Here is a 25,437-nt window from a genome sequence, read left to right as displayed (position 1 = left end):
ATGAAAACTTTCCTTATTTTTTCTAAGTATTGTTTCATTATTAATATTCATTATGAGTACATTTTACAGTGATGATATTACACAACCTTTTCTGGTATAAGAAACAGCCAAATGTAACAGTTTACCTTAAAAGATTACACATATTTGTAGCATTTTGTGGTAAAGGCTTGGGTTTCACTAACAAATCCAAAACATGGTTTTACATTCATTCATGATCTTTAGCATCTGCTTTATTATGGGTTTGGGAGCCTATTTATTTATTTATTTATTAGGATTTTAACGTCATGTCTTACATAAATGCTGGTTACATTCATGACAGGGCATGTAGTTACTGATTATCAGTTAAAATTTTTAATGTCAAACACAGTCATGGACAATTTTGTATCTCCAATTCACCTCAATTGCACGTCTTTGAACTGTGGGAGAAAACCAGAGCTCCTGGAGGAAACCCACACAGACCGGGAGCCTATATAAATAATGTATTACTAATAAATTCCAGGAACTTGCCAGGTTTCAAAAATTGCACTGCTCAAACAAGTGTATTGTTTTTCAGCATTAAAACATATGTTAAATAAATGATTTATTTTCCAACAATAAAAAAATCAGTATTACATTTGTGTAGTTGTTAAAAATTGATTTGTCCTTTATGTGTGTGTGGTCGAGCTTCAGTCTTTTGTTCTTTTTATTCAGCAGCTGTCTTCCTCTAAAATATCTGGATGTTCATCCCAGAAAGAATCTCCAATAATATCACAGTTATGAGCCGTAACTTTTCTTCTGCTTCGTGTATATGTGACCTCTGTCTTCCCTTCTTTGGGCAGGTTGACACTTTTTGTAGATGTTTCATCAACCTGTAGGACGATAATGTAAAATAACAATTCTGAAAAAATTTTAAAGTAGCTAAAGAGAAAAGTATAGATTTCTATAGCATACTTACCTTTTCCCAAATCAGAGTAGTGCCTTTTTTGTATAATGCAGATTCATTGTTGTAATTGACATTAAATTCTGTAAACAACATTTCATTCTTATCTGTTGACAAAGTTCCCTGAAACAAGAATAAGACAGCATATTGGCAATAAATGTTGCTAATAAACGTAGCATTTTAAAATTAATTAGTTTGTATTGGCAACACTCACTGCCAGATTTTAAATGACTGGCAGCACAAAGCTGTTACTTACAGTAGATTCAGAACATATTCAGACCACTTGATTTTTTTTTCTAAATTTTTTCTGTTCTCTCCTACGAGTTTAATTTTTGCCTCACTGACTAAAGACTTTCTTGAGCAGGCACCCAATCTGATTGTGCCAAGCTACTTACAATTTAAAATTATTTACACCACTGTGGTCCTGGGAACATGCAAAGCCTTATATATTGTTGCAAGATTATTTTCTTGCCCTGATCTATGGCTACATTTTGAAACCCAGGTGTCTGCCATTTTAAACTATGTCCAATCAATTGAGACTGCCACAGGTGGACTCCACCTGAGTTCTAGTCTTCTGAAGGGTGAAGCAAACAGTATGTACCTAAACAGAATTTGTAGAACCACAGGAAAGTGTCTGAACACCTTTGGGAATATCTCAGTTTTTGATGTCGTATTACAAGTTACAAAACACTAAAACTTTTTTTTTTTTTCGAAAAAAGGATTTTGGGTGATAGATTGATGGGCAAAACTGGCAGTTATACCAAGAAGTCAAGTCAAAAAATCTGAATACCTTCTGTAAATGTTTATATATATCCACATGCCTAATTATAGTTTATTATCAACCAGAGTAGGTAACAACACTCCTACATCCAGTAATTTGATACTAAATCCAAGTCTGGCAATTGCAACAAGTGCTATCTACCTGAGTGCGTACTGAGAGAATTTAATACTTTTTTCCCCTCTTTTTATCCCCAGTTTTCATCCCCCAGTCTAGTCGAGTCCAATTACCCTGAATGCATCCTCTATAGGGCTGGGTATCGCCACCAATTTCCTGGATCGATTCGATTCCGATTCACCAGGTCCCGATTCGATTCGATCTTCGATCTTCGATTCGATTTTCGATCCAATTTCGATTCAACACATTTAGGCATATTTGAGTTACATTAACAGGTTTTGTTTACATATGTACAGATGTTCAGAGAACGAATGTGATAATTGTACAAAGAACACTCATTATTAAAAATATTTGTGTATTTTGTTTACATAAATAATTAATCCAAAACAGAAAACAGTAACATTCAACAGCCAGGTGTATGTTTACATTACATTTACAATGTTGTAGCATGTCAGACAAATGAAATAATAATAAAAAATGAATGTTACTGTTTTCTTCCATTTGTCTGACATGCTACAACATTGTAAATGTAATGTAAACATACACCTGGCTGTTGAACAGCTTATGCCAAGTTTACACTACACGACACTCTGATTAACACGTGGTCACTGTAATGTTCACACTACACGACTGATCGGCGATGGGGGGTTTTACACTACACCATCCATCACCAGGGGGAATCACAGGCGAGCTTCTCTGGTCTCCAAAACTACGTTTTGTCACGAAAACACACGTGAGAAGTGATGAAAGGTTTAATGATACCATGTCCAAACATGCACATCAACAAGTAGCGAGCAATCAAAGTTTGTGCGCTGATGAAATAAATGAATCTGAGTGGATTTGGCAACACGAGCAGCATGGATCGTTCTGTAGTGAGTTGGAGGTTAATAAATATTTTGTTTTGTAGAGAACGATCTCGCGTGTGCTGATGTATTCTGATAGAAACTATATTGCGCTCCACCACCTGTTTCCAACCTCTCCCCTGTGTTTCCCCTCGCTGTTTCTCACATTGATTGAGAGCCGAGTTTTGAAAAAGTTGTGTAGTGGTCATAACTTGAGCTTCTGCCATGCTAAACTGATGTGCAGGTCAGATCTCGTTGCATGAAAAAACAGTGGCTGGTCACGCGAAATTAAAGGGGGTAACAATAGTAATAGATTTCCGTGTGCACCGTAAAAAGGGGCGTATTTAAAAAATCGATCTCGCATTTATATGAATCGATATCGGATCGTTCAAATAAAGATCGATTAAAATCGAAAAATCGATTTTATAAACCCACCCCTAGTCCTCTATACTGATTCGACCCTTCACCGCTGACTGAGGAGGCCTCCCAACTGACATGTGCCCCCTCCGGTACGCGCAGTCAGTACAGATAGTGCATTTTTCACCTGCACGAGTCGAGTTCATACATTTGACGGGCACTGTGTATGGAGGGCCACACCCCCATCAGCATTATTCCTCAGCCCTGTGCAGGCGCCATAAGTCAGCCAGCAGGGGCCGCAGTCGCACCAGTTATGAGGACCTATGAGCCGACTTTCTTACCCCTAACCCTATGAACAACAGCCAATCGTTGTTCATGCAGCCGCCCAGCCTAGTCGGAAAGGCAGAGCTGAGATTCGATATGATGTATTCGAAACCCCAACTCTGGTGAGCTAGCGTACTTTACCGCTGCGCCATTATTTTTAATACTTAAAAATAAGTCAGGGCTGTTCTGATTATTTGGGCAGTTTAGTTTGAGCATGTAATGACATTATAGAGAATCGTGTCATTTTAAATTTGTAGGAACAGGTGGGGGAAGGTTATTTCTTTTTTTATCATGACAATGACCTCATGCTGAGAATAAGAAATGGTTATCCAAGTCTGGTGTGAAAGATCTTAACTGGCCTGCCCAGAGTCCTAAATTCAACCACAACCAATGCCTTTTGAAAATAAAATAAAACTGCATCCAGGATCTATCACCCAAAATTAGTTCCTGACTTTAGTAATGCTATGACTAAGGGGAAGTAAATCCTTGTAGTTATGTGTACGATCTTGTGGAACCCCTTCTTGGAAGAGTGGAGGCTGCAGCAATGGTGGAAACAACTCTATATTAAAGTAATTCTGGAATAAAACATTAAAAAGGTACTTATGGATGTGATGTTTGGCAGTTCATATACTTTGTGTAATGAAGTTTCATGCTCAGGACCACATTGTTATACATTCTCTTGTTATGTGATATACTTATATGATCTCTAAAATACTGATATGACTAGTTTGGTTACAAAAGTAAATGTTACTGAAAATTGGTGGATGTGAATCTTACATTTAGTTTTTCCTCTGCCTGACTGCTAGAGAGTCCACCCTCCTGCACAAGCGTCCAAAAAGCAGTGTTGTACAAGTTGTTGATGTGACCTGTAGATTAACAAAAATGACAATGACTAAAAATGACGACACACAAATGTAATATTAAATACGTAGGAAAAGGCAGGTCAAAAATATGTGGACACCCCTTTAAATTATTGGTTTCTGTTGCTATCAGATTTATAACATTAATTTGTTTTAAATAAATAATATGCTTCCAAGGAGTAGAGGGCCTCTCTTGCTCCAGTGTGAGGTCCATAAAAGCACAAACCTGCACCAAACCCTGATCTTAACTCCTAATGAGCACTCAAGCTGACTTGTACTTACTTACTAACGCTCTTTTTCATTTCTTAAAAAAAATGGTTCTAACAGGGTTTCAGCAGATTTGCATTCTTGAACTGTTGTCTACTTAAACTAGAGTAATGAAATGTTTGCTATGGAAGCACTTCTGTAAGTCGCTCTGGATAAGAGCGTCTGCTAAATGCCGAAAATGTAAATGTAATGAACAACTTTGTGATGAGTTGTAACATTGATTACAAGCAAGGCCATCTTGTTCAACATCAAGGTCCGACTTCACAGATGAACAGGGGTTAATGTCTAACAAGTGTATGGTCAGGTGTCCACATACTTTTAGAGATATCGTGTATCTTAAAAAAGTTGCCTCTGGTTTGCTAAATTACTGGTATTCATTATTGTGAAAACATTGTTGGTGCTTATCCAAGACATACTGTTTTATCTTAATAATGTTTTAAAATCACTCAAACCAAATGCAAATATGGTTTACAATGAACCAAAACTCACAGTCAGCCTGTCTCCAGCTCAAGTAGTCTCGCAGATTGCAATTAGTTGGATATAAGACAACTCTGCCATCAAAGCTTGGAGGGTAGAGCAATGGCTGCTCTTTAAAGTACTCGTTCCAATAAAACACATAGCTGGAGGAGAACTGGGATGCCACATGGGTCATCATTTTACTAGAGGGACAAGAAGAAAAGTCTTAGCTTGTGTCCTATATGTTTTAAAACAACTAAAATGGTAAAAACAATTACTTTAAATATAAATGGCTTTAAAAATGTTTTTTTAACTGGATAAGTTAAGTAGATGAATTAGTAGCCAGATATCAATGGTGGCACAGCTGGATCACACTAATCTATGCAATTGCTGACTGAATTAACTGAATACACCCTACCTGGAGGGCCAATTAATTGCTGGGTAGCATACACTTAACTCTTCACCCCAATGACAAGAGTAGTCAATCCACAAGAAGGGCAATCGAGGGGGTGCAGTAGTAAAACATACTAGCACACCAGAGCTGGTCACTTGAACTTGAGAGTTGGAATCTCAGCTCTGCTACCGGCAGGTCAGGCACCTATACACATGATGATTTGCTCGTCTGCAGTGAAATCAAATAATTCACCCTCCGGTGGGATTGCCGGAGGAGATTCCTCATAAATGTTGGGGTAAGGGGGTGTGTTAGTTACATCTCACCTCAGTCTGATCAGCAGCTGTATAGTAATATATATTATAAAAGAGTAGTCAATCCACCATCACAAAATACACTGTCACAAATATTTTGAGATGCAGAAGGAAAACTTAAGTACACAGGGTAAAGGAAGGACATGCCAAATTATATACAGAGGTGCGGATTCCTCATTTTATATTACTGTTCAGCCCCACAATACTAGCTATGCAACCAAAATCCTAACTGCAATAAAAAAAAATGTACTTTACCTTGCTCTTCTTTTAAACCAGGTGGTTGACCTTTTGAATACAAAGCTGAACTCGTCGCTCTGTCCGTAAGTTATAAAAATGTCGTCTAGTTCCTCCATGACAGAGCGGGCACTGCGGGTCATCAAGCCTAAAGCCCTGTCATCATTGGGCTTTATAAAGTTGTGCTGCTGAGAAAACCTAAAAAATAAGGCATAAAAATAACTTCAATTCAATGCATTCAGTTTATTATGACTAAGTTTTAGAAGATGGCAAATATGTACTTTTGTTAGATAATTCCTTTGTTACTGTAACTTATAATGCAAGTCTGTGGTATAAATTGTCAACATAAGCCATCACACCTGAAACAATTTGCAAGTCATGACAGATACATCACATCTTCCACATTAATGCTTTCTCTGGTACTGAATTTACATTTATTGTTCACAGTACAACTATTAGTCTGTGTAAGATGTGATTAATGAGCCCTTTTAAGTCGGGTATGAAAAGACAGTACTTCTAAGCATCAAATAAGTAACTGCTTCCATAGCAAAGTTAAACTGTATGGTAGTTGGTCCATCTGTATAGAGCAAGGTTTTCCAAACCATGGGTCACGGGCAAAAAAATTGGTCACAGAAAAGAAAAAAAAAGATTAAATAAAGGAATTTTAACAGGCACATAAACACAAAATGAACTTGTGCAAGAACGCCCACTTGTGGAGGCTTTACATTGCAGATTGTAAACCAGGACCAGGTTGCCAGAATTTTCTTTATCTTTGTCTTTCTTTGTTAACATGTATGTATAGATTTTTTATATCTCTATATTCATACAGCTGCTGTAACGTTGCAAATTCCCCCTGTGGGGAAAATTTATCTTATTTAGAACACAGCCCTGGTCAAAGCCAACCTGTCCGTGCGCATGCGCAGTGCCTTGCACCGGGCACGTAGTAGCTGTAAATGACCACAAAAATATGACACAACTATAGTAATAAAGAAAAGGTACTTACTTATGAAAATTGCGTCCATCCAGTCGAACAACGATGTAGCAGTTTTTTAAACACGTGTCATCCGTTTCAAAAGTGCGCACATACTCAAACTTGCTCTTAGCCATCACACAGCCTGTACTGAACAACCTTCGAGTTTTCTCGTTCTTTAATAAATGTCCAATCCACACAGAGACTTGTCCCAGCATAGGATCAACACTCAGATTCGATGCTCTGAATAGTGTAAAAGATCTCCCGAAAATCACAAAAAACCGTTCTCACTATGGACAAAATGGATATGGATGAATATGGTCAGTCATAAATATTTCGCTACAGCGTTTATACGGTGAGAATAAAAGCACAAATGCATCAGATGTACTGTACTGATTCCAAACACAATGAACAGATATTTAAGACTATATTTAAGACAATTTCTAAAGTTCAACTTACACCCATGTGTGTCATTTTTGTATTGGTCCTTTACACCCTGTCGTCGTACTAAAGCAAGGATCTAAAACACTAGTTCCGCAGTGTGGTTTTATTAACTTACTACGCTACCACAACATGTAAATTTAAAACCTAAAACAGTCTGGAATGTAACATACCTAAACGCTTAAATGTTTTGAAAATCATATAGTTTTACATCATTTAAAATGTGTTAACAGTTTTACATCGTTATAAATAGCGAGATGTTTGAATATTTGTTGCGTGCCAATAAAAGAACGGTCACGGTGATCTGTACATAATTACTCCTTCACACTTTTTTGCAACTGCACATCAGTGTGACAACAATTGTGTTAAACCACCAGTTTATATTCTCAATAATGTTTTAACTGCATTTAAAGCCTTGATTTGTTCAAGTTTCAGTTAAAGAAAAATTTATTGATTTGCATCGTCTTACAGTGTGAACAGCAGTCCACACAACACTGTTTACCAATATTCAATAAAAATCGTTCCTTATTTGGAAACTAAACGTGGTGTTCCGTATTGAACTGAGAGATGCTGCAGATTAGACTGAGACAGGCCGATATGAAACAGAAGGAAACTGTGGGGATTAGAAAGGGTTTATTATTTTAAGTAGTGTTCACTTTTAGTCTTAGTAACGCCGTGTGTGCGCAGGCATATCATGATTACAACCTGTTATTATAAACTGTTATTAGTGCCCCCCCCCTTCCAGATTTTCTCACTGCCCACCTAAGCAACACAGCCAGAACACCTAGACTGCATATCAATGTCACTGGATTATGTAAAAATGTTGTTTGCACTATTGAGAAAAAATGTTACATGATGTTCTTTATGTTCTTCTTCTTTTCCTCGGCCTTTGTCCTGCTCGGTTGCGGGGTCAGCTCTCTGCGGATCACGATCCGCACCGATCTGGCACAATTTTTACACCGGATGCCCTTCCTGACACAACCCTCCCTATTTTATCCGGGCTTGGGACCGGCACTACAATGCACTGGTTTGTGCATCTAGCGGCTAGGTATCTATAGGACAATTCAGTGTTTCCAATTAGCCTGGTGGCATGTTTTTGGACTGTGGGAGGAAACCGGAGCACCCGGAGGAAACCCACGCGGACACGGGGAGAACATGCAAACTCCGCACAGAAAGGACCCGGACCGCCCCACCCGGGGATCGAACCCAGGACCTTCTTGCTGTGAGGCGACAGTGCTACCCACTAAGCCACCGTGCCGCCCTACATGATGTTCTTTATGTTGTTTTGCCTAAAATATGGTTCTGGTTTATTATTATAAAAAATGAAAATAATAAATGTTAAACAGCCTAAATAAAACATTTTGATAATGTTCCTATGACGGTGTAAGACCCGTTATATTTTGTATAAGTGCAACCCTAACCACCTACTCCCCGCTCCCGCTCAGGTAAACACCCGACATCCCACCCTATGCCTTCCACCAACCCGCCAGCCCAGGGTGTTCCTTATTTCCAGTTCTGAAAGTTGGCAACCCTATATGCTGGTTAGACAGTAATTGAAGCAGCATGGTCTTGTCTAGCTGGCTAACTCTAACCAAACTGGATATGCTGGTGGACTAGCATGATAAAGCTAATTCTGTTGGTTGACCAGCGTGTGCAACAAGTGATATTCTAGCTGGTCAAACACCTGTTTTTAGCAAGGTGTAAAATCTTAATCTCCAAATTACAAAGTTGGGATATTTTGTACAATGGAATAAAAAAGAGATTATGTGATTTCCAAATATTTATTTAACTGACAGAAGTAGAAAAATCCAATGTTTTTACTGATAAAAACCTAATTTGTAAATATTTACTCACTCACTTTCTTAACCGCTTATCCAATCAGGGTCGTGTTGGGGGGTGCTATCCCAGCTTTTTAATGGGCGCAAGGCACACAGTAACACCCTGGACACCAGTCCATCGCAGGGCAGACACACATACACACACAAGATGCACCATGCATTTTCAATATTTTTGTTTGTGTTTACAAAGCCACACTGTTATAATATGTGCAGAATAAAATTTTGTCACCTTGATGGTAGTATATGTCTCCATGAAATCCTCCATGTAAATAGTACTGTCACACATCACACCATACCATGACAGGTGTTGGCTTTTGCACTTTTCACTGATGTCTGGATGTTTCTTTTCTTCCTTGGCATGGAAAACTTGACATTAGTTTTTTCTGAAAACAAGCTGAAATGTGGACATGTGTATGACATCTGGACATAATGTAGACTTACCCACAAAAAAGATAAATGACAGACATCTCACTAATACAGCTGTCCATATCATCTTGCCAAAATGTTTTAATAGCAGATGTTAACCTAGGTCCTAAAGATCTAAGTTTGATAGGCTAGATATACCAGGTAACTTAACAGGATGGTATATAATATACTTAAAATAACAGTCAGTATATGATGCTAATGCTTTGAAGCTGACCACATGCAGCAGATTGTATAGCAGTGGAGAGGGGTGCTAATATTTTGACACTGGGCCACCCCACCGTACTTAACACCTCTTGTCACAGACTGTAGCAGTAGCTCCTCTTTATTGTTCCCCTCTTTATTTTTGGATGAACATTCTGTCTGGCCAAAAAATAGTTGACCATGATCCAAACTGCAGTTGTTTAAATAACATCTCTAAAAACAGTCGAGGGTTATGCAACATATGTACAGCATACCTGGCCGACACTACAATGCTAATATCTGGCTGTACCATTTAAACCACATTATACTGTAGATGAATTATTAAAGCTGTGCTCTAAACTATTACATATCAGTTCTACTGACTAGGCAGAACTGCTTTATGTAATTCTCATGTAATAAAACTAGAAAGCCATAGATGAGAATGACTATTTCTGCTTACAGCAGTTCATTTGAGCACAAAGTTTGTTACTAACAGACACCGGCTCTGTCAAGTGAATATGGCTCTGGTTTTATACCACTAAATGTAACATCTAACATTAAACCCCTAACATTTTGGCCGTGTGTTGCCCACTCCTACAAATAATTAATGATCATTCCACACAATGTTGTGCTTTTGTTGTAAAAGGGTTGTACACAGTCGAGTCACATTATTATGACCAACAGCTAATATCCAGAGTAACCGCCGTGTGCAGCATGGACAGCAGCTAGACGGACTGGGAGTGACTCAATATGGCCCTGGTAGGTTGTCACAGGTATCTGGAACCATGCTGACTGCAGCGCATCTCACAGCTGCTGGAGGGTGTGTGATGGAGGATCCATAAAGCGAACATGACGATCAAGGTGGTCCCATGGATGCTCTGTTGGGTTCAAGTCTGGGGAATTAGGGGGTCAGTTCTTGGAAGACTTTGTCATGCTCTTCCAACCAATGTTGGACATTTCTAGCTGTGTAATCTTGCCCAGTGAAAACAATTGTACCCATGGTACTTTCACTCATGACAGCAACAAGGGATATACAGGGGTTGGACAAAATAACTGAAACACCTGGTTTTAGACCACAATAATTTATTAGTATGGTGTAGGGCCTCCTTTTGCGGCCAATACAGCGTCAATTCGTCTTGGAAATGACATATACAAGTCCTGCACAGTGGTCAGAGGGATTTTAAGCTATTCTTCTTGCAGGATAGTGGCCAGGTCACTACGTGATGCTGGTGGAGGAAAACGTTTCCTGACTCGCTTCTCCAAAACACCCCAAAGTGGCTCAATAATATTTAGATCTGTTGACTGTGCAGGCCATGGGAGATGTTCAACTTCACTTTCATGTTCATCAAACCAATCTTTCACCAGTCTTGCTGTGTGTATTGGTGCATTGTCATCCTGATACACGGCACCGCCATTGGATGCACATGGTCCTCCAGAATGGTTCGGTAGTCCTTGGCAGTGACGCGCCCATCTAGCACAAGTATTGGGCCAAGGGAATGCCATGATATGGCAGCCCAAACCATCACTGATCCACCCCCATGCTTCACTCTGGGCATGAAACAGTCTGGGTGGTACGCTTCTTTGGGGCTTCTCCACACCGTAACTCTCCCGGATGTGGGGAAAACAGTAAAGGTGGACTCATCAGAGAACAATACATGTTTCACATTGTCCACAGCCCAAGATTTGCGCTCCTTGCACCATTGAAACCGACGTTTGGCATTGGCACGAGTGACCAAAGGTTTGGCTATAGCAGCCCGGCCGTGTATATTGACCCTGTGGAGCTCCCGATGGACAGTTCTGGTGGAAACAGGAGAGTTGAGGTGCACATTTAATTCTGCCGTGATTTGGGCAGCCGTGGTTTTATGTTTTTTGGATACAATCCGGGTTAGCACCCGAACATCCCTTTCAGACAGCTTCCTCTTGCGTCCACAGTTAATCCTGTTGGATGTGGTTTGTCCTTCTTGGTGGTATGCTGACATTACCCTGGATACCGTGGCTCTTGATACATCTCAAAGACTTGCTGTCTTGGTCACAGATGCACCAGCAAGACGTGCACCAACAATTTGTCCTCTTTTGAACTCTGGTATGTCACCCATAATGTTGTGTGCATTGCAATATTTTGAGCAAAACTGTGCTCTTACCCTGCTAATTGAACCTTCACACTCTGCTCTTACTGGTGCAATGTGCAATTAATGAAGATTGGCCACCAGACTGGTCCAATTTAGCCATGAAACCTCCCACACTAAAATGACAGGTGTTTCAGTTATTTTGTCCAACCCCTGTATGTGCAGACAGCCTATTGCACACCTTATATACCCACCAAGCCAGCTCACGAAGCGTGACTTCCTTCATGAGCTACGTGCTGCCGCTTTCGAAAGTAGGAAGTGGTCATAATAATGTGACTCAACTGTGTATGTAGTCAATGTTAATGCCAATGGCTTAAGAATAGGTTGTCCAAGCTCATATCAGATGTTCATTATCGAAATAGCTATATGTCATTTTACATATGTGCTTCATTAACACACACATAACACCACTACAGTAATGGTAAATACTTTACAATCTCACATGGTCAACTTGGTTAAGGGGCAATTTGGAGTAACGAGGTCACCGTTTGCATGTTTTGGGAGGTGAAAGAAAACTGAAATACCTAAAAGAAAGCCACGTGGACACATTATAAACATGCCAAACTTTTCGGATAGTGACTGAAGTTGAGGATCCAACCCAAGTCCCCAAGACGCATTTGCTGTGCCTTTTGTGACATTGTATTTCATTCATTTGCTGTTACTTCACTAGTACAACTGTTATCATGTTGCCACACGGTTGAACTCGACTTTCGGCTTCCGTATTACAGACGTAGTTGGGCTGCGTCTCAAACCATAGTTTATTGTTTTTAAAAATACGCAAAAAACTGTAATTTAGACTGTATATTTTGCAGGCAGACAGATATTAAATGTCAAGTTCTCTTTTAGTTTTACCTTATAGTACAAATGGTAAAGTTAGGTTACGAGTAAGCGCTAGTTTAGGAAGTAGAAAGTGTGCATACTACTTAGTAGGGTAGTTAGGATGCGCTTTGGGATGCAGCCGTGCTCATAGGCACGTCGCGTATCAGCTACAGCAGTAAGGAGCAGGGCACAGGGATCAGGTAGGATTCCAATACAGTCGAGCAGTCATGTTTCAAATCCGAAATGCCCTCCGAAGAGCAGCCATTCAAGTAGATAAAATCGGCTGGAAAACCGGATGTGAGGTTAGTAGTAATAAATTAAAGTAATAAATAAATAACTGGGTTACTGCAGTTATTTTCTTTATAATAGCTAGAGCTGTTCCTGGCTCAAACCCATACACAAACAGCAGCCTGTCCGGGGGACATAGGGGGTGAAAACGCCCCCCCATTATTGTTCTTCACATGCAAACACTTCAGCTTTTTTGTTTGTTTTGTATGGTTTGCTTAAAGTACTGTTACTGTATTCAAAAGTAACCTTTTGACCTTAACCACTGAGCTATCACTGCCCTAGTTAACTTATTGACGCGCATGGCTTTCCATACTTTTTTTCAGAATGATAGACATTTTATGTGTTTTATCTGAACACATTTCTCCATTCACTTTACCGTGGTCAGGGTGGCGGTGGGTGCAGCACCAATTTAAAACACTGGACGCAAGGCAGTAATATACCCAGGACAGGGCATCAATATAGCAAAGCAACTTAAACATTTGCCCCTTGGTGTAACCAAGGGGCAATTTAAAGCTGCCAAGCCACACTGTACATCTCAGGGTTATGATCAAATCCCAAACCCATGAAGCTGACTGGCCTCCACAATTAGCTGCACCACTCAGACCAAAATGCAATTAATTTTGGCCTCTTAGACACAGAAAAATGTCAGGTCTATCCGAACACAGGGACGGTGGCTCAGTGGGTAGCACTGTCGCCTCACAGCAAGAAGGTCCTGGGTTTGATCCCCAGGTGAGGTGGTCTGGGTCCTTTCTATGTGGAGTTTGCATGTTCTTCACGGTCTGCGTGGGTTTCCACCGGGAGCTCCGGTTTCCTTCCACAGTCCAAAGACATGGTACAAAATTGTCCAGGACTTTTAAAACAAACTTGTGAACTGATGAATCTTGTGTAACGAGTAACTACCGTTTCTGTCATAAAAGTAACCAAAGTGTGTAAGACATGATGTTAAAATCCTAATAAATAAATAAATATCCAAACACAGATGCAAATAGTATTAAAAATAAGTTCCGTCAAACAAAATAAAACTGTTAATATGTACAGGATTGAAAATATGTTAGATTAAAGAGCTGAGCAAAAGCATTTGGACCACCCACATACAGGTATATTCTATTAAAACAGCTTTGACCTCTGACATGGACTCCTCCTCAGGACATCTAAAAGAGTCTTGTTGTATCTGGTATCAAGACATTACCAGCAGGACCCTTGTCTTCTGTAAGTTTTGAGGGGGATTGTGGTCTAGGCAGTTGTAGCCAAGCGGCTAAAGTACTGGACTAGTAAGCAGAAGGTTGCTGTTTCAAACCACAACACTGCCACTGTTGGACTCTTGAGCAAGGCCCTTAACCCTCAATTGCTTAGACTGTATACTGTCACACTACTGTAAGTTGCTTCGGATAAAAGCGTCTGCTAAATGCTAAAAATGTAAATGTCTATACCCCATAGCTGTAGTTGTTCTATAAATCAATGAGTCTTGGCCTTGATGTGTCCCTTCTCAGACCACTGTCAGTGGATATTTATCACAGCTGCCTGTGGGACCCCCTTTTCTGCTTCAGGAACACTTTGACTCAGTTGTCTGGCCAACTGTTTGGCCCTTGTCAAAGTCACTCAGGTCTTTATGTCTGATCAAAAAACTAGCATGAGACCAACAATTATTCGGAAACAGGCATTGCCATGTACAAGTTTAGGTGGTGGTTTTAATGTTTGGCTTATCAGTTTTGATAAAACATTTTAGTATAGTATTACATTATTAGAGTTCTGTGTTCTTTTATAATTAATCTATGTGCCACAATTAACCATGTGCCACCTAACTTTAATGTTATGGATACACCACCAAACCTTTGTTGTATATACCAAAATAAATAAATATTTGTTAATTGTACTTTTTATTACTTATATATGCACATTGTTTAATTTAGTTAAAATTGTACTGTGAGATTAATAACACTGGCCATTAGGTCACATAACCAGATGTGCTACATACTCAAACTGTGCAGTTGTTTTTTAAGCTTAACCTCTGCACTTTATTGAGCCTTGGTTTCTGAGTGTTGTTTTCCTGTTTTACCTAACTACATCAGTTTGAACTTTGTACTACAAAAAGGTTCAGTGGGAGGCACAAATCTGTGGTTTGTAATTAACGTACAATTTTCAGGTGGTGTTTTAATTCTTTGTGTCTCTTGTTTAATTCTATGTGTGTATTTATTCAATAGTTGAACTGATAAAGATGTTCATACTAATTTATGACTGGATACATTTATCACGCTGTGCATTACCAGTGATGACCATTCGATGTCAGTAATATCCCATCTTTTTTATTTCTAGCAACCAAGAGCCTTAATTTCAAGCGGACCACAGCAGCAGCACGGAACCTTCTATGAATTTCGCACCTACTACATCAAACCGCACCTAAATGCAACTTTCTTCAAGTTAACCAACGAGAAGATCAATCTCCGCACTGCCCACTCTGAACTGTTGGGCTACTGGAGTGTGGAGTATGGAGGCCTTAATCAGGCCTTTCATATCTGGAAGTATGGTGAGAGTAATGGCAACATTGAACATGGGGCTAGTGGGGATTCTAGGAAACACAAATTGTTCATGAGAATAAAGAATATTTAGGGTAAATGTCAAGTACATTACCATTTAGAGCACCAAAAATGCATATTGAATCTCCTGCCATTTTTCATTTATGTTTGGCATAGACAGAGGCTAACGGATTATCACAGCTACTGTCTTATACACCAAGTAACTAAAATATGCACACAACTGATCAAGAGCTTATACATTTCAAATTCATAGGCATTAATATGTGAAATAATTTTCTCAGTTGCTTTTTTGATAATTGTGGTAAAGAGCACTATCAAACCCGTTTGTTTAAAATATCCCACATGAGTACAACTGGCTTTAGTGACAACAATGGGCAAAACTTATAATTATCATTATTTTCATTATTATAAAACAATGACCAGTGACCATTTGTGACCTGTTTCGGAAGCAGATACGTCCAAAATAAATCATTCCCGATAGTATTTAAATTTTTCACTCAGTTGGCACAGCAGTCTATTACACTAGCCTACCACTGCTGAGATTTAGTTTTTTCTTATTTTTATCACTGACCAGGAAAAGCATTTTTCATTAAAATGAAACAAATGACCAATGATTGCAGTGAACTTTTTTCTAAGGGGACAAGTAGACCCAAACCATGTCCCTCACAAAATTATATTGCTATTAGCATTGCACCTTAGCATTTACAAACTCTATTTTTGGAAAAGCTGGGACCTTTTATAAAATGCAGTAAAAACAAAATATCTGTGATAATCTGTGAATTGTTTTAATCCTTTTGAACCCTTATTTAACTGACAACACTACACAGAAATGACATTATGTATTGGCTATTTAACTTGATTGTATTTTGTATACATAAACAAGTTTATAATCTGATTCCTGCAACACAAGTTGGAACAGGGGCTTATAAGGGTTAGAATTTCATCAAGTTACATCATTTTAAAACATTCCACAATAAACAGGTGATTTGGTAACAGGTAAATGTATCATGATAAAAGGAAACCAAAGACTTTATTGTGGCTCACCACTTTGTGTCAATCTTATAAATCACTTCAAAAAGAACTTCTAATTCCAGACTTCATATAATTGTTCACTATCTGTAATACATAATATTGGGAAAAATTCAAGGAATCTGGAGAAATCTCAGTCTATGTTGGGCAAGGCTAGAAACCACTGTTGAATATGTGTGACCTTTAGGCCCTCAGACGGCATTGCCTGAGAATCGAATGAAAGTAAACATCCAATACTGTTATCAGCAGAAGGTGCAAAAGTCAGCATCTGTCATGATATGATTGTGCATCAGTGCCCCCACCATGTATTGCATATGAGTGAAGGTACCACTGACCCAGGGCCATATATTGGGAATCTTGACAGACATATGCTGCCATTTAGGTGACGTCTTCCAAGTAGGTCCATGGTTATTCAAGCAAAACAATGCATGGCCTTAGTCTGAAGTGATACAACAATGTGGCTTCGTAGACACAGAATGCATGTGCTCGACTGGCATGTCTAGATCTGTCTTATTTTGAAAATGTCTTATTATGACGAGGAGAATAAGACAACAGTGACCACAGACTGTTAAGCAGTTGAAGCTATTGTTAAAGAATAATGGGCAAATATTCCATTTGCAAAACTGCAACATTCTTTGCACTTTTGTCAACTTAATAAAGATGTTTTTATTGCATTTTACAATTGTAGGTTGCTTTGGATAAAAGCATCCACTAAATGCCATAAATATATTTTTTTAAACCACCACAGAACATGCCCTGAAGCACAAAGCACAAACGTTAACATATTTATGCAGTAGGAATGAATAGGATGTATTTTATTGAATGGATGTTTTTGTCAGTTATACTTATAAATCTACACTTAATCAATACTTTGCAGATGTCCTTTTTGTAGCAGAAACATCTGCAAGGATTTTTGGCTATGTCTCTACAAGCTTTGCACACTTGATTTGGGCAGCAGTCATAATTGTAAACGTTGTACAATTACAATTGTAATTGATTTATGTTGTAAATGATGGGGTTGGTGTGCATTGCCTAGCAATGACACTCCATAGTCACAGTGTTTTCAAGCCCATTGTCCAACCTGATCATAAGTTTTATTCATAACCTGTGGTTGTTACTCTATGAGTAGTATCTCATTTTATTTCATATATTCCATAGACAGCTATGCCCAGAGGGCAGCAGTACGGGCAGCTCTGGCACAGGACCCTAACTGGATTGAGCAGTACATCTCCAAAGCCATGCCCATGCTAAACTCTCAGGATAATGAAGTTACATATCTGGTGCCCTGGAGCAAGATCCAGAAACCACCCAAGGAAGGAGGTAAGATTCAACACGGCCAGGCCTTTTATGCTAAATCTTTGTCATGGGGTGAATCACAAGGCATCTATTACTTGGTAGAACAGTGTTGTCAAAGATTATTGGGTCCCTTTTTGATTTCCTTTTTGTATTTGTGTATAATTTAATACAAGACAAAGATAATTTAAGTAAACAACGTTTTTAAATTAAAATGTCATTTTAGTAATCAGTAGGTTGCTGGTTCAAGCTCCACTACTGACAAAAAGTCCTGATGGCCATCAGTCTTTGTTTTGAAACTCAAGGGCTATTGGGGTAGTCAACAAGACAACAATACAAAGCACAAGTGAAAGTCTATACGTTAACAGTTTGTATTGTATCCAAATATCACTTGTCTTCCATGCACTCATCTTCTGTAAACAAATCCTTCTCCCTTAATTCTCTTGGCACCTCACACTTCTCTGGGCAGTGACAAGTTGACACTTTTTTTCTAAGTGGAATCCTGATCATGGGGGATAGGGACATGGAGGGAGGAGAGGGGGTGGACTCACCTACCAATCAGATGGGTATATTAATGGATCAAGGGGGATGGTCAACAACAAATTGCCATGGTAACTTGACAGCCACAGTGGCACCAAAACAGTCAATAAATTACCATGGGGAAGGGCTATGATACTCCTTAAGTGGTACAGTCCTAAAGTAGCCTGTAAGCATTTGCATTTTAATAATGATATACATACTATATTTTGTTGTTGTCTTGCTTACAATAAAATATGCTGCATTACTAATCTATACCACTACTACTGATAATAATAATAACAATAATAAAAATTCAGTATGAAGATTTGAATCATTAACCTGGGTGATTCAGGAACCGCCCAGCTCTAGCGTGTATAAGCATTAGTTGATATAGACATTCTGAACAAGTGCTGGGCGACATCAGGAACACAGGGACCTACAGTTTAATCCTAGCCTCCAGTCACTGTCTGTGAAAAGTTTGTCCAAATTGGTTTCCTCTGGGTACCTCAATTCTCTTTTAGCTTCTGAAAAAGGTGGACTGGTATTTCAACTGCCCTTTTTTAATTGCACTACTTTTGATTGTCCACTTTTAATTGGCTACTTTTAAATGCCGTGTTAAAACATTTTAATAATATGTTTGTATGAGAGAAAGGGTAAAAGAAAACAAGACACAGAGAATGTTTTTGTGCCTGATCAGTAATAGATGAGATTAATGTAAGCCAAGTAAACAACGTTTGTCCATGTAGGAAAGTTTGTGTGTATTGTGACTCATTACTGGATTTAGGTCAGCAGTGTTTTGAGTGCAGAGTAAGAATTCACATGCAATATAATTAAGAAAAAAATAGATAAGGTTGCAAAGTTTGTTTGACCAATAACCGACCTTTATTAGTCAACGCTTAACTGATATCCATCAAGATCATAGCGTTCCATTACAATATAAACCACATCATGTAGTTTCATATCAGCAAGTCTTTATACCTTATCATTAAGGTAGATTATAAGTAAACAGTATTCAGTTCACAAGCTAAACTAATCATGCTAATCATATTTTGTAAAGATGCAGCCAGTATATTAAAGCTTTTCCTGACAACATTAGAAAAGTGTATTTACACTTTTACCTTTACATTGGGACATGATGCAGAATCATTACAAATCATGCAAAATAAAAATATTTTCTGTAAAAACATTACAATACACACAAATCAACATGTGCAGAGTTTAACATGCAGTCTGACTCCACACTGACGCCAATCAGCCTCTATTTGTAATTTTAATCCATAATAGTTCATGATTTAAATTATACAAGTGTATAAAAGGGTGTTTTTGCTTGAAACGAAATGGCAGCGAACAAGATCTATATCTATGTTCTCACGTTAAATCAAGCATCAGCTGGTCAAAATGTTTTTAAATCATTTCCAACTCGTCGTTTTGAATCTCAGCTCTGCCATCCGGCAGGCTGGGTGCTTGAATATGAATAACGATTGGCTGTTGTTCATACAGGGTAGGAGCCAGACAGGACCTTATAACTGATGCAGTTATGACCTCTGCTGGCTGATTGATGGCGCCTGCACAGTGTGACAGTCTCATTCTCCTTAATCAGGCTGGAGATCAACATTAGTAGAGAGAATTAGTAGATTAGATAGATAGATAGATAGATAGATAGATAGATAGATAGATAGATAGATAGATAGATAGATAGAGTGTATCACAAAAGTGAGTACACCCCTCACATTTCTGCAAATATTTTATTATATCTTTTCATGGGACAACACTATAGAAATAAAACTTGGATATAAGTTAGAGTAGTCAGTGTACAACTTGTATAGCAGTGTAGATTTACTGTCTTCTGAAAATAACTCAACACACAGCCATTAATGTCTAAATGGCTGGCAACATAAGTGAGTACACCCCACAGTGAACATGTCCAAATTGTGCCCAAAGTGTCAATATTTTGTGTGACCACCATTATTATCCAGCACTGCCTTAACCCTCCTGGGCATGGAATTCACCAGAGCTGCACAGGTTGCTACTGGAATCCTCTTCCACTCCTCCATGATGACATCACGGAGCTGGTGGATGTTAGACACCTTGAACTCCTCCACCTTCCACTTGAGGATGCGCCACAGGTGCTCAATTGGGTTTAGTCCATCACCTTTACCTTCAGCTTCCTCAGCAAGGCAGTTGTCATCTTGGAGGTTGTGTTTGGGGTCGTTATCCTGTTGGAAAACTGCCATGAGGCCCAGTTTTCGAAGGGAGGGGATCATGCTCTGTTTCAGAATGTCACAGTACATGTTGGAATTCATGTTTCCCTCAATGAACTGCAGCTCCCCAGTGCCAGCAACACTCATGCAGCCCAAGACCATGATGCTACCACCACCATGCTTGACTGTAGGCAAGATACAGTTGTCTTGGTACTTCTCACCAGGGCGCCGCCACACATGCTGGACACCATCTGAGCCAAACAAGTTTATCTTGGTCTCGTCAGACCACAGGGCATTCCAGTAATCCATGTTCTTGGACTGCTTGTCTTCAGCAAACTGTTTGCGGGCTTTCTTGTGCGTCAGCTTCCTTCTGGGATGACGACCATGCAGACCGAGTTGATGCAGTGTGCGGCGTATGGTCTGAGCACTGACAGGCTGACCTCCCACGTTGTCAACCTCTGCAGCAATGCTGGCAGCACTCATGTGTCTATTTTTTAAAGCCAACCTCTGGATATGACGCCGAACACGTGGACTCAACTTCTTTGGTCGACCCTGGCGAAGCCTGTTCCGAGTGGAACCTGTCCTGGAAAACCGCTGTATGACCTTGGCCACCATGCTGTAGCTCAGTTTCAGGGTGTTAGCAATCTTCTTATAGCCCAGGCCATCTTTGTGGAGAGCAACAATTCTATTTCTCACATCCTCAGAGAGTTCTTTGCCATGAGGTGCCATGTTGAATATTCAGTGGCCAGTATGAGAGAATTGTACCCAAAACACCAAATTTAACAGCCCTGCTCCCCATTCACACCTGGGACCTTGACACATGACACCAGGGAGGGACAACGACACATTTGGGCACAATTTGGACATGTTCACTGTGGGGTGTACTCACTTATGTTGCCAGCTATTTAGACATTAATGGCTGTGTGTTGAGTTATTTTCAGAAGACAGTAAATCTACACTGCTATACAAGCTGTACACTGACTACTCTAAGTTATATCCAAGTTTCATGTCTATAGTGTTGTCCCATGAAAAGATATAATGAAATATTTGCAGAAATGTGAGGGGTGTACTCACTTTTGTGATGCACTGTAGATAGATAGATAGATAGATAGATAGATAGATAGATAGATAGATAGATAGATAGATAGATAGATAGATAGATAGATTGATTGATTGATTGATTGATTGATTGATTGATAACTTTATTGATCCCATAGGGAAAGTCAGTTATTACAGCAGCTCCAGGTACATTAAAGCAAAAAGTATTAAAGTACAAAGAATTAAAGTACACAAGTAATGTTGTACACAGTATGTAATTGAATAAATAGAATAAAATAAAGTAAAAAAACTTAGTGTCATATAAAAAACTTAACAGATATGTAGTATGGTCTTTATGAACAGAGTGCTAGAACATGCTCCATGAGTCTGTCCAGATAGTACTTTAGTGTTCAATGATGTCCCGAACCAGTGAAGAATTATACAGCGTGATCGCTGCTGGTATAAACGATCTTCTGTACCGTTCCTTGTTACAGCGGAGCTGGATGAGTCTGTTGCTGAAAGTGCTCCGCTGTCCGACTAACAGCTCATGAAGGGGGTGTGATGGGTTGTCCAATATGGTTTTGAGTTTATTCAGTGACCTCCTTCCAACCACCAACTCGAAACTGTTCAGTGAGCAGCCCAACACTGAGCCAGCCTTCCTGATCAGTTTATTGAGTTTCTTTACATCCCCTGCTCTGAGGCTGCTTCCCCAACACACTGCTGCAAAGAACACAGCCCCTGCAACAACAGTCTGGTAAAACATAGCCAACATTTTGTTGCACACATTAAAAGACCTGAGCTTCCTCAGAAAGTAGAGTCTGCTCATCCTCTTCCTAGAAAAGATTCAAAAGATAGATTCAAAAGATAAATGCAATTGGGTAATTGGATACGCTAAAAGTCTGAGAAAAGGGGGAGAAAAATGCATAAACAAACAAAAAAAAATTTAAATACCATTTTTAACCAACTGCATTTATCGTACAGTGACTTGTCGGTTATTGGTTAACCATTAATAACTGGAAAATATTGAAAAATATAAAAATGACAGTAATTATAATTTAAATGCATCATACTCTGATTCCTACTCCTCAGGTGTTTATGAGCTGGTGTCATTCCAGATGAAACCAGGAGGTCCAGCTGTGTGGGGTGAAGCTTTTCAGGCAGCAGTTACCACTCATGCTGCTCCAGGATATGCTCACCCAGTGGGAGTATTCCACTCTGAGTTTGGACAGCTCAATAGAGGTGAGTGTTTCAGAGCATTATTCCAATTAATCCACAGATTCTTTACACATGCAGCTCATGAAGGTACAGATCTATATTGTAGATCTATAATTTCTGTAGATTATTGTATATTGTATATGTGACTTGTGACACTGGTTTTGGCTACTGTTGTAACACTAGATGATAAAAAAGCAAAAGATAAAACAGTTGAGACCCAAGTTTGAGTCTCAGCAGTGTCACTGGCCTGGCTGGATGCTTAGGCACACTATTTTCGATGTCTAAGGCAGGAAAGTCTAAATGGCAAGTCAGAATAGTGGCCCCTTGGCAGGGGTGGGGCTTAAACCAGCAACTTTCTGATTGCTAGTCTAGTACCTTTACCGTTGAGCTACCACTTGCAAACTCACATGGGGACAGTTAACCTTTCAACAGTTAAAATGACAGTGAAGTCTTAAAATAAGTCCTAAATTGTCTTGAGTGGCCCTGCCAAAGGCCAGACTTAAACCACATCAAAGATCTGTAGTCTGACTAGCTTAAAAATGATCTGCCTTGAAGAATGGAATAAACTGCCCAAATCCAGGAGTGCAAAGCTTCTAGAGACATGTTCAAAAATACGTACCGCTGTTCCTGCTGCAAAACGTACATCTACAAAGTATAGAAGAGTAGAGTTATGGGTAAAATTAACAAATATCTGTTCAAATATATCCTATTCATTTATGTTGTATAAACATGTTGACATTTATGCTGTTGTTTGTGCTTCAGTGCACGTTCTGTGGTGGTATGAAAGTGCAGATCATCGGGCAGCCATAAGACACCAAGCCCATAGTGACCCCAGAGTAGTGTCCGCAGGTAACACCCTTTTGTTTACAATGTCCTTTCTTATTACTTGTGACAATGGTAAATGTATTATTTATTTACTGTCTGTATGTACCACATTTTCTACGTAACCTCACTACAGGTAGAAAGCACCCTCTAGTGGTGTGTGCACCTACCCTCAGAAAAAAAAACAGTGGGCCTCAATGGGCCAGTGACAAGAACATTTTCTCTTCTGTTTTTTAATATCACAACACATTTCACTTTTAGAGGCTTTTTTATTCAGAACCCACACCAAATCCCACTTTGACACTATTAATATTGTATTATTGGGAAATGGGTCAGAAATATGTGTATGTTGCAATCCAGTGCTTCTGACAAAATTAAGAAACTTTTAATAAAATGTGTTGCATTGGGCTGATTTTTGTTCACAACAAACAATATCGGGTGGTGCAGCGGCCTATTATGCTAGCCCAGCACTGCTGAGATCCATTTTAAAATCTTAGTGGTAGGAGCCCAGGTGGCACAGGGGGATATCTCACTAGCACACCAGCGTTGGCATTCTAAACTCTCCGAGTTTGAATCTTTGGTTGGCTGGGCACCTCCTAGCAGGCCCATAGCAAAATTTGCCACTAGTCTGCTGGGTGGAAAAGACCGGACTTAAAAAAGGGGGTGGGCTGTAGACGCTGTGTTAGGACCCTGGTTAGTAGCCTGGGGTGCCTGTACAGAACGTGCAGGAACGTGGAGATCAGTGCGTGAATCTTGAGTGTGAGACCGACTGTTTTTCTTTCTGCAGTGCGACACAGTGTTTCCTGCCTGGAATCCCAGAAAAGCAAGCTCATGTTTCCTTGTTCCTACTCACCCCTCAAGTGAACATTCTGCTGAAATGGTTAACCAGGCTGGGAATGTGGAGAACTGGCAACATAGGATCCTCTCATACCTTCTTTTCTAAGCAGGCTGTATGGATGGATGAAAATGGATGAAAGGACATATGGATGGAACGTATGGAAGTTGAGTTTAGAGCAGCATATGCAAGATGTGTGTTGAACTAGGAGATTGGCTAGTTTGTTTATGTTCCTGTTACATTACTATGGAAATGGAAATGTACAAGATAACGATTGGTAGTGTAGCATTGTTATAAACATAGTTCTAGTCCTAGTCATTTCCTGCATGTAATGTTTCTACAGTATAATGAACCAACCAGGTCGATTTCAAAAAAATAAAGTAATTATTTAGAAAGTAAATTGTAAATTGCCATTAGACCACAAAAAAGACACATACACACACTTATCTGCACAGGAAAATCCACCTTTTGTAAACATGAAAATGTGAAACACGTCTAAACCTAAATGCATTCACAACCTTTCCTCTTGGTGTTCACTCATTAATTCTGCAAATTTTCTCTATTCAGAAAAGACACTGCTGTGATGACATTGCACTTCTGCAAGACAAGTTCCTCTAAATAGATTGTATATTAACCTAACATGGTTTGTTTGTTTATTAGGATTTTTCCCCTTTTTTTTCTCCCACTTTAGCTCATCCAATTTCTGCCCATCAATCATCCTCTCACTAATGCTGTTCCCTGCTCCTGATTGGGCAGGACGAGGCTCCCTCCGACACATGCACAGCAATCGAACGTCTTATAACCTACACTTGATGAGTGCAGTGCAGTACAGCGCTGTGTTTGGAGAGCCACACCCTCTACCGCACTCCTTTCCCATCTCCGTGCAGGCGACACCAACCAGCCAGCAGAGGTCGTAATCGCACTAGTCTGAGAGAGAGTCCCCATCCGTCTTAATCCCGCCCCTTATCTGAACAACAGGCCAATCGTTGTTCATGTGGCCACTC

The 25,437-nt window shown here is 39.5% G+C and overlaps 2 protein-coding genes across 3 annotated transcripts; one reads left to right on the top strand and one right to left on the bottom strand.

Moving 5' to 3' along the window:
* Nucleotides 1–529: 529 nt before the first annotated feature.
* On the bottom strand, nucleotides 530–7,328 carry thg1l (tRNA-histidine guanylyltransferase 1-like). 2 transcript variants are annotated; one of them, XM_063001269.1, is made up of 7 exons: nucleotides 7,289–7,328; nucleotides 6,863–7,119; nucleotides 5,881–6,057; nucleotides 4,954–5,123; nucleotides 4,115–4,203; nucleotides 935–1,042; nucleotides 530–848 (listed from the first exon to the last, which is right to left on the bottom strand). In XM_063001269.1, the coding sequence occupies exons 2-7, from the start codon at nucleotides 7,045–7,047 to the stop codon at nucleotides 687–689; spliced, it is 891 nt and encodes a 296-aa protein (XP_062857339.1). In that variant the 5' UTR covers nucleotides 7,048–7,119; nucleotides 7,289–7,328; the 3' UTR covers nucleotides 530–686. The 2 variants fall into 2 exon arrangements, with proteins under 2 accessions (XP_062857339.1, XP_062857342.1); XM_063001272.1 differs by lacking the exons at nucleotides 5,881–6,057; nucleotides 6,863–7,119; nucleotides 7,289–7,328 and adding an exon at nucleotides 5,339–5,769 and having other exon boundaries at nucleotides 532–848.
* Nucleotides 7,329–12,845: 5,517 nt separating this feature from the next.
* On the top strand, nucleotides 12,846–24,833 carry nipsnap3a (nipsnap homolog 3A (C. elegans)). Its single transcript, XM_062990965.1, has 6 exons — nucleotides 12,846–12,961; nucleotides 15,261–15,471; nucleotides 17,669–17,830; nucleotides 22,651–22,800; nucleotides 23,539–23,625; nucleotides 24,386–24,833. Exons 1-6 carry the CDS (start codon nucleotides 12,887–12,889, stop codon nucleotides 24,460–24,462), a joined length of 762 nt encoding a protein of 253 aa, XP_062847035.1. The 5' UTR covers nucleotides 12,846–12,886; the 3' UTR covers nucleotides 24,463–24,833.
* The last annotated feature ends 604 nt before the right edge of the window (nucleotides 24,834–25,437 follow it).

This window comes from Trichomycterus rosablanca, chromosome 1, assembly GCF_030014385.1.
Source record: "Trichomycterus rosablanca isolate fTriRos1 chromosome 1, fTriRos1.hap1, whole genome shotgun sequence".
Classification (NCBI taxonomy): domain Eukaryota; kingdom Metazoa; phylum Chordata; class Actinopteri; order Siluriformes; family Trichomycteridae; genus Trichomycterus; species Trichomycterus rosablanca.
This window is presented reverse-complemented; position numbering and strand designations above follow the sequence as displayed.